This window comes from Apis cerana, linkage group LG1 (genome assembly GCF_029169275.1).
Source record: "Apis cerana isolate GH-2021 linkage group LG1, AcerK_1.0, whole genome shotgun sequence".
In the NCBI taxonomy this organism is placed as follows: Eukaryota; Metazoa; Arthropoda; class Insecta; order Hymenoptera; family Apidae; genus Apis; species Apis cerana.
In genome coordinates this window covers 11,172,940-11,183,046 of record NC_083852.1, presented here as the reverse complement: position 1 = coordinate 11,183,046, position 10,107 = coordinate 11,172,940, and the positions used below count along the sequence as shown (strand labels likewise).

Below are 10,107 nucleotides of genomic sequence, written 5' to 3'. Positions count from 1 at the left end.
TTTACATGAATGCGATAATACGAATATTTTTATTTATTTTTCAATATTTTAGAGCAATGAAATCAGGGTAGTATTATTAAAATTATCACATATGTATATTATAATGCGACTTTTTCCATAGTTATTTATTTTAGAAAAATACATTAAAAATGCCAGACTAACAATTATGTCAAACATAATAGACAATACAAATATATAATATTACTTAATATTAATATCTTTTATTAAATTTAATAAAACAAACATATATATATTTTTAATTTTTCTTACCAAAAGATTTTAATTAATTTTTAATGAAAAAAAATTCTGAATTCTAATGAAAATAATCTTGAAATATATATATATATGCATTGCCTATTATATTTACAACTAATGTAACGAAAATCTTACAATCAAGAATTAATTTAACATAAGTGTCACAAAAGTACTATTAGTACTGCTAAGTGCCAAGTGCTCGCTGACTATATGCATTATATACCGATATGTATATAATTATTATTGTTTCATTATGTTCAAACAAAGAACGTTAATATAGATTGTATGTGGCTTCATACCATTAACATAGGTACGTGTGTATTATTATACACATAGTGACATGTTTAACATGCAATTAATCTGAAGCTTGCACAAACAGTATTGTTGCGCTTATTACTTCCCAGTGTACACAGCCCTCTTCACTTTTTATTCTCTATATTTATTATTAACGAGTCATATTACAAATAAAAACAAATTAGAAAAGGAAAGAAAAAAAAGAGATAGCTAAAAGACAGCATTTGAAAAATAGATTGCTAGATAGTTAATTATAATTCCTTTAAACAAAATATTTAAGATTTTTGAATAAGTTTTCCAAATGTTTGTATAAAGAAATTATTTAAAATGTCAAAAGATAATTTAAAACAGAATTTTATGCAATGAATTTTAAATTCTTTAACTTATATATCTATAAACAAATTACAAAAACAGTGTCCGTTTACAGAAAGGAACATTTAATTTTTATTGTTTTTTACATTTATATTTTTTTCTCATATTATATTAAAAGATGATTTTGATCAGAATTATAAAATATTAGAATTTAATTTACTAATATTGTTATAAAAAAATTTTTTAAGTTTTCATTTAAAATTTAGAAATTATTTTGATAAGTATAATATTTTATATCATTTGTTATATTTTGAAATAAAAAAATGGTCCCTTTCTGCAATATTGTCACATGTTTTCTTTTAATTAATTATGATGTCAAAATATAATCTTATGACAAATATATAGCAAATTAAGAATTATTTTCACAAATATAATAAAAAATTTGTACTACATAAATTTCTTTTTAAGATTTCATACTTTTACCTGTGAAATCAGTAACAAAATAAATAATAAAGTTTCTAACATATTTTTCAAATATATAAATATAGCTTCAAATTTAAACATAATCAATACCAATGATACTTCCAACGTAGAACAAATAGTTTAATATTTTGCATGTTAAATATCTTCAAATCTGTAATGGAAATATATTTTATAGAAACATAAAAAACCACTTGATGTATAAGTGAAAATTCTTGAATATTCCATATAACTAAAAATAGCTTAGTTGTAATTTGAATCGAAAATATGTAATTTTATACATATTTAAATATATGAAATAGAACAAGTTAATTTCTTTTATAATTTTCTAATATATATTATTTCATATTTCATAATATACTGTGACAAATGAAGAAATTTGCAACATTAAATTAATAAAACAAATAAAATTGCACCATTATTCATAATTTTTATAAGAAACTAGTTATGTTCTGAGATTACATTTCTTTCTATAATTCAAAGTAATGTGCCTCTATACATTACATAATTCGAAAATATTGAAATCAGTATGTGTAAAAATGTTTTTTATGATCTTTTATATGATTATTTATGATCAAAAGGCACATTTTACATTGAAAGAAATTGAAAGAAATAATATTCTACTTGAACATATTTAGTTCTGCATATCAAGATAAAACGACATTTTTAATGAAAGATCAATTTCTTTTGATCTTTATATTTCATAAAAAGTCTATGTCACTTCCACTAAAACTGGAATCATGAATATCTATACTACACATTATTTCATAAAAAAATTAAAGAAACCAAAAACTATTGTAATATATAAATCACTATATCATAAAAAAGTTATAACTTGATCAATGCATTTGATCAAATTTTGTATCATATATACAAAATATTATTAATATTAATTAAATTAATTTTTTAATAAGAAAAAAAAATATTATGTTATATCAAATACAAAGAATAGATTTTAAGAATATGAATTTGTCATCCATAAAATAAAATATATCATTTGATTTTTGTTGTAAAAAATATTAATTTCATTTTTCTTTTTTCATCTTTTAATAATTAAATAAGAATAGTATGCCAATATTGCATACATTAAATTATACCTAGCATAAAAAATTAAATTGATTAAATAGTTAAGAGGAAGCCAATGTGACTGTTCAGTACTTCTCGTAAGTCCGTAAATCGAACATGTTTACAAACGTGAGAGCTGCAGCTCGCATAACAGTTTATTTATAGTATTAATTTCACTCCATAATAATTTCAAATCAGTGATTTTCAAACTCTATTTCACTTGATAAATATAAATTTACAAAAAAAAAAAAAAAAATAAAAAATTATAAAAATTTTCCTTATATTATTCTGCGAATAATAAATTGAATATAATAACTATTAACTATAATAACTATTATATTAAATATATATTTAAAAATTATTTCAAATTGATTAACTATAGCAAATGAAATAAAATACTATTATTTTTCACCAGGCACAAATGGAATTTATAGTTAATTTTTTTCATTATATATTTTCAAATAAAGGAAAATTTTATACATTATAAATTTCTCTCTCTTTCTCTCTCTTTTTTTTTTTTAATTCAAAACTGTAACATTTTGTATTCAAAATATAAAATAGAACTTTAATTAAAAAAAGTTAATGATCAAAAAAAATATCTTTCTCAATTGCTTTTGTTTATAATATTATCAATATTCAATTAATTTCGTGCAGATAACATTGATCTGAAAATCTATTATAAATTCAATAAATGAATTTTAAAAAGAAGAAAATTTCGAAACTCAAATTTATATTAAAAAGCATACTTAAAACTGAAATTAATATCTTACTAATATAGTTAGAACAAAATATATTACGATATACAAATTACCGTGTTTTATTTGGAAACATATTTTCAAATATGAAAACATGAATCATGAAACGAAGTACAATAAGAAAATTAAGTATTTTATAAAATTTTGTTATATCGGCTAAAAATTTGTGTGTGTGTGTGTGTGTGTGTGTGTGCGCGCGCGCGCGCGCGCGTATGTGTGCATCATACATACATACACACATTTATTTATTATTATATATATTTACTTATTTATTTATATTAAAAGCAATATATATTTTAATTATGCAAAATTTTAACAGAATATGTTAATTTCATGTATGCATAACACCTATATGTATTCGTATATTTATCGTATAACCTCGTTGCAGGTTAAATAGCATTCTTTCCGAATGTATCAGTAATATAATATCCTTTGCTTCATTGTGCAAACATATAAACAAAATATAGGTAAACTTATCAATGTATAACGCTTATGAGTTTTGATAATTTTTAAATATATCATAGAAAACAAGATTTTCAAGTTTTTTGAACTTTTCCTACACATATAATCATTCTTCAATTTAAATTTTCAAAATATTTACAAAAAATGATAAAATATAAATAATTTTAATAAATAAATAATTTTATTATATTATATAAATGACATTTCACAAAAATTACTACATTTAATATTTATCCATTAAGAATTTGGAATTCAAAGGATTTACGGAATGCAAAAATTCTTGAACAAATATAATTCTAATGACCAAAATGACAATGATAGATACCAAGTGAAGCACATTTTAAGTATAAGTTATAATAATGTATAAGTGCCAATCATATTTAAATATGTTATGATGTATAGGCAAAATTCAATTTATTGTAGTAATATTATTTTTTGCAAATATCTTGAAAACTAAACCAAACAATTATATATTTATATAGAAAAAAGTTGTTTAAAATATCTTCCTCTATAATATATTTACAAATTATCAAATTAATCAAAAGCATTACACATCAATAAATTAACCCAAAATATACTACACCTTGTCATGTTTATAAAACACTGACATTAATTTCTGTTAAATTTTAACAAATCTGCTCTCATTTTTTTTAATTTATTTTGTCAATGAATGTTCCCACTATGATATAATCCATAATGGAACATCGACTTTTCACCGGTTCTATAAATGTAATTTCAATGCGGCAGCTAACTCTCACTTCTTACACTGATTTTTCTTTATAATAGATTTCTACTGTAGCTATCAAAATTAAAATAATGCGACTTCCTGCATAACTAAATGACAATTATTATCATGAATATTTGATGCCTTTAACAAATTTTTCTTTGAAATTTTACATATTTACAGCTAGTTTTTATTATTATAAAAAAAAAAAAAAAAAAAAAAAAATTCTCATATAATTCTCATATAATTAAAGGATTAATATTATCAAGACTTATTAAAAGCATAGTATATAGGAAATCCACTTTACATTACACTATATTGATGGAAAAATTTTCACTTTAATTAAAGTAGAGATGATAAATTTTTCTACCTATTCGATAATGTTTAAAATGTTTGTGATTTTCTTTTGATTTTGTTTACAATAGCAATAATGTTTTTATGCAAAGAGTAAAAAGTACACTTATTTTCAGTCATTTTGTTGAAAAAATGTAAACATGCTGATGCATGGAAGTTCGCAAAAACAAAAGAGGAAGAAACAGAAAAAAAATTATTTTCACATGTTAAAAAAACATGTTCCAACATATAATGGTCAGATCTAAAAAGTAATTAATATAGTAAGACTTACTATCTTACTATTATTTTTTAGAGTTGTCCTCTTCACTTGACCAATGTTTTTCCTGTTCTTGCAATTCAAATTCCCATCGTAATTCTAATTCCCGCATGTCATTTGCAATACCTGCCTCATATGTATCTTCCTAAGAATCAATTTTAAATTTTATATAAATTTTTTTTATCATTTTTGCAAAGATAAATAAAATATTTAACATATTATACATATTATACATTATTTTATTAATACAAAAAGACAATACTATAACTTACTTCTTCAGGCTTATAATCTTGATTAAAACTTTGAGAACCTAACAAATTATTTGTTGATTGAATCCAAGGTATAGTAGTACCATATGGGCTCCAATTTCGTACATCTTTTTCTTTTTCTCTAATACCAGCTTCAATCATTTGTAATTCTTGTGCTAATCTTTCTCCTGCCGTAAAGGTTGCTCCTTGTGTAGCAAGCTAAAAATATTTTATATTAATAATATTTTATTTGAAAACAATAATCAAAGATAGATAATAGAATTGAACAATACCTTTAAGTCATTGATTTTTTTCTCAAGATGTTTTAATTGTTGTTTTACCTTTTGCGATTCAAGAATTAAACTAAAATAAATGTAATTATATATAATAAAATTAAACATTTCAAATAATTATTGTGAAAATAATTATATATTAAAAATTAGTTTACTCTTTAGACATGCAATCCGGTCGTGAAAGTTGCGTATGCGTTGACGAATCGGATACATTGCGACCGAATGTGATATAACTATCTCCAAAGCCACTATTATTAATCGATTGTATTCCTCCATTTGTATCAATAGTAGCATAAGCTGCATTGGAAGTCGATTTTTTAATTTAATTTTATATTTTTTACATTTCTTTCTCTTTATTTTTTTGTATTTTGCTAATTATACTTACGTTGATTACCATAATACCAAGATGTAATAGAGCTTGTAGGCATAGGTCGATAAGTAGATATTGCAGGAGATGTTCCTCCATCTGTATAAAAATTAGCAGATTGTACACCATTTGTAGATCTAAAAAAAAATTATTTTATTATAATAATACTTTCAAAAAAATTGAATAAAATAATATTATTACCTGATTAAATTTTTGGATAGTTTAGAAATTGGTCCATATTTACTATTAGATGATGCATCAAATGGCACAAATTCATCATCAAATAGAATAGGATCTGCACATCGAAAATTATTACTGCAATTCATATTTGTTGAAGGAATCATAGGATTATTTGGTGTATTTGTCCATATAGAGAAATTCGATGATAATGTATCTCCTTGTATATCGTAATTCTATAAATAATATTATAAAAATAATAAAATATATATATCTTCTATTTTCATTATAAATCTAATTAAATCATACCGGTTTCATTTGTGGCACTTGTTTGTTGACAATTGTTTCAAGTTGATTTAATATTTCCATCCTACGTTGCAATAACATTGCTAATGTTTTGGCAACTGTTCGCTGCTATAATATAAATAATATTTTAAAATATTTTGATATAATATTTTATTATAATAATATATATATGTAATATTTTAAAAGTATTTTAATATATAGCAAAGATTAAAACATAAAAAAAAATTATATTACTTTTTTAGTATTAGAAATTCCATTTGTCATATTAGATGAAATCTGTGATGAATCCCAAATATTAAGATTAGGTGCTGTGTAATCAACAGGTGTATTAGGCATAATATAATGAGAGCAATGTACATCCATATTTTTTGTTGATACCATAGGCAACATTCCTTGAGATGGTAACATATAATTTGTCAATGATCCAATAAAATTATTTTCATTTGTTGGATTATGATGTTGTATTGGATTAATTTTGTTCATAGAATTAAAATCTAAAAGAAATATAATTATTGTTTTTTTAATAAAAAATAATTTTTTTATGTTATTTATGTTAGAAATAATTACTTTCTCTATGAGAATTATCATGTGATTTTATAGAATGATAAGATAGATCATCATTTTGTTTGAATGTTTTATTTGATCCATTGACCGATTTGTCTGTTTTTATATCTGAATTATTGTTTCCAGATAAACTTGATCTGAGATTTAATTTTCGACTTTTTGATCTATATCTAGTGAAAAAAAAATAAATAAATATATAAAAAAATTAATAAAATACATAAAGATAAGATATATTTTTAATAAATATTTTCTTAAATCTCTTATAAAAGTACTTACTTATCAAGTTCCATATCACTATGAGCAAATGTACAATTAGTAGATCTAGGACAAGATCCTCTAAGTGCGAGATCTCTACACATGCTCACTTTATATTTTGGTTGGCCAGGACCTATATTATGGGTACCATCTTGTGTTTTTCGATTACCATGTTGTTGAATGAACTCTACTAATGCTGCAACTACAGTTCTAACAGCTTCTAATGCTGCACGACATTCTGCTAATGTAGGAGGTTCAGTTTCTGTAATAGAATTAATTAGTTAAATATTTTAAATTTTAATTTGTTTTTAACAAAATATTTAAATATAATAAATTATACCTGGGCTAGGATCTATTGCAGCTAGTAATTCTAATTGTGGTCTTAAACTACTTAATTGTCCAGGATCAGGAGTACGTTGAAGAGCAATAACTAATTCTTGTACACTTTGAGCAAAAGATTGTGGAGTTTGAAGTTTGTCTATAATACTTTGCATATGAGATTTATGACTTGTATCTCCATATAATAATGCAGACCATTGATCAGGTGCTATTCTTAAACCAGCTTCAGTTGCAATTTGCACTATTTGAGCATCATGCTCTCTTCTTAATGCTTCATATGTTCTGAATTCTTCTTTTAATTGCATCAATGATGAATCTCCTTCTCGTTTAGATACCTAATCAAATGTTTTATTTAAGTTTTTAATAATTTATTTCTTATTATCAAATGAAGAACATATCTTACCTTGAAACAACTTGCTCTATATAACAATTGTACAACATGTCCTATACTGGTTTTAGAAGCTTGAGGAAAATGTGATTCTAAACGTTGAACTACAAACATAACTAACACTTTCCTAGAAAGAGCAGATCCATCTTCCAATGCTAATAAAACAAGTTTCAATACTTCTTCTTGCATTGCTGATAAAAAAAAATCATTACTATATATTTTTATTTATATTTATTATTATTATCTAGTTATTTTAATATACCTGGTCCAAGAAATTGACATCCACGAGCACGTACAGCAGCCCATAGATTAGCATTAAGTTGTTGTGGATTTTGATGTTGTAATATTAATTCTGTAACAGATCTTTCACCTAAACTTCTAGCTGCTCTTACTGCACGAGCTCTTCCTTCTGGTTCCACTAATTGACAACCCACCAAAGTTACTAATTTCCTTTGCATAGGGCGAGATACAAGTCCTGCACCTATTTAATATAACATATATATAATCTTCAATTATATTTATCTTCAATTTTAAATTATTTAAATAATTTATTATTTTTAACATTACCTGTCGTTAAAGAAGGATTTGTCTGACATGGTTTGAGATATAAAGCAAGTTCCTCAATACAATGTTTAGCAACCAAATAATTAGCATGATCTTCAGGTGGTAGTAATTTTTGATAAGCTGTTGTAATATTTGTGGGAACAGAATTTCCCACTAATTGTAATAAGGCTTCATTTACTGGTAATCTTTCTATTTCTGTATTAATAATACTCTAAAATACATATAATATAAGTAAATTATTATTTAAATATAAAAATAATATAAAAATTATAAAATTAAAATAAAAACATATAGTTTGTATTATATCTTTCAAATTTGCTTAATAATAAAAATAATTTCATTAGATGTAATATAAAATATGTGCAATATATATGTTATATATATATATATATATAATAAACAATGATAATATATTATACATAATCAGATATAATGACAATAATATTTACCTGATCAAAAGGACATTGTTTACGATGTAAATTTGCAAGGCACGTACGACATATTGTATGACCACATCCTAAAGATATTGGACCACGTATGGCCACATCAAAGTCATGACAGCAAACTGGACAAGAAAGAAATTCAGTCCACTGTGGTGCCTGTATTGGCATTCTGTAACAAAGTCATTTAAAACATTTTTTTAATTTCACAATTTCTTGTAATATTATTTTTTATAAATAATTAAAACAAATTTCATATTAATAATAAAAAATTTAATTCAAGCTCTATATAATTCATTTATATTTATTTAATAATATTGTTATTAAAAAATGCGATATTGCGTTTCTAAACAATATTTCTTTATTCATCAAGAATAAAGATATTTAATTTTAATAAATGTGAAAAATGTATCAATATAATAAATAATCAATATAAGTAGCATTAATTAATACTTTAGAAAATAAATAATAAAAAAACTTAGTTTCAATCGCGAATCTGAGGAAATAAACCCTTTTGAAACAATAACGTTGCCTATCAATTGTTTTCTATATGATGATTATCGCTCTTCTTCAATTCATTAGCGCATAAAATCAAAGTTTGTTTTGAAAAAATACGCAGAAAATATTTCAAATATAATCGTTTTAATCACGCAATTAGGTCTAAATTTTTTAATCATTATCGCTATTATTTCCGTATTCATTGAATGTCTGCTCTATGCATATAAAAATAAAAAAAAGCAACATCCGCTTTTGCCACGAGGAAATGTAACGATGCAATAATTATTATTAAAATAACAAAAAATTAAAAAACTCACCTCGTTATTGCCTTCACAAAACATCACATTAACTACTCGATTACTTCGCACGTAGTTCTGCCATCGAAGCAAGAACAGATGAATCACAAATAGTAAGATGAGCTCAGTACAATATTTCTCAAGTATATTTTTTTACTTCACTAGTCATGACGAAAACAATCTAGAAAAATAATTTTTCAATTTCTCTCGATAGAGAGCGCTATGAACAACATAATATCGAATTTTCAAAATTTAATAAATCAATTTCAATAATATATGTATTTAAAAATAATATAATCTAAATATTATAATTATTTATAATTATTGTTTATAAATAGTATTCAATGTAATTTAAATTATTATTTTATATATTTTATATAATTATCATATCAAATATCAATATCAAAAATCAATA

The 10,107-nt window shown here is 23.2% G+C and overlaps 1 protein-coding gene across 3 annotated transcripts; it reads right to left on the bottom strand.

Annotated features, from left to right (window-relative positions):
* Positions 1-92: 92 nt before the first annotated feature.
* Positions 93-9,875, bottom strand: LOC108001838 (roquin-1). Of its 3 annotated transcripts, XM_017063084.3 has the most exons (17): positions 9,714-9,875; positions 8,908-9,070; positions 8,462-8,669; positions 8,157-8,375; positions 7,910-8,085; positions 7,508-7,841; positions 7,189-7,429; positions 6,916-7,082; positions 6,583-6,842; positions 6,352-6,456; positions 6,067-6,278; positions 5,884-6,002; positions 5,654-5,795; positions 5,499-5,568; positions 5,230-5,424; positions 4,973-5,102; positions 93-1,495 (listed from the first exon to the last, which is right to left on the bottom strand). In XM_017063084.3, the coding sequence occupies exons 2-16, from the start codon at positions 9,067-9,069 to the stop codon at positions 4,983-4,985; spliced, it is 2,730 nt and encodes a 909-aa protein (XP_016918573.1). In that variant the 5' UTR covers position 9,070; positions 9,714-9,875; the 3' UTR covers positions 93-1,495; positions 4,973-4,982. The 3 variants fall into 3 exon arrangements, with proteins under 3 accessions (XP_016918573.1, XP_028524527.1, XP_028524528.1); XM_028668726.2 differs by lacking the exon at positions 93-1,495 and having other exon boundaries at positions 3,200-5,102; XM_028668727.2 differs by lacking the exons at positions 93-1,495; positions 8,462-8,669; positions 8,908-9,070; positions 9,714-9,875 and having other exon boundaries at positions 3,200-5,102; positions 7,910-8,105; positions 8,157-8,347.
* Between the last annotated feature and the right edge of the window lie 232 nt (positions 9,876-10,107).

Excerpts from the sequence above, each read along its gene's own strand:
- LOC108001838 (XM_017063084.3), bottom strand. The coding sequence starts at position 9,069 with ATGCCAATACAGGCACCACAGTGGACTGAATTTCTTTCTTGTCCAGTT. Across the intron at positions 7,083-7,188 it reads AGTGATATGGAACTTGATAA|ATATAGATCAAAAAGTCGAA; the intron begins GTAAGTACTTTT and ends TTTTTTCACTAG. Across the intron at positions 6,003-6,066 it reads CTATCCAAAAATTTAATCAG|ATCTACAAATGGTGTACAAT; the intron begins GTAATAATATTA and ends ATTTTTTTTTAG.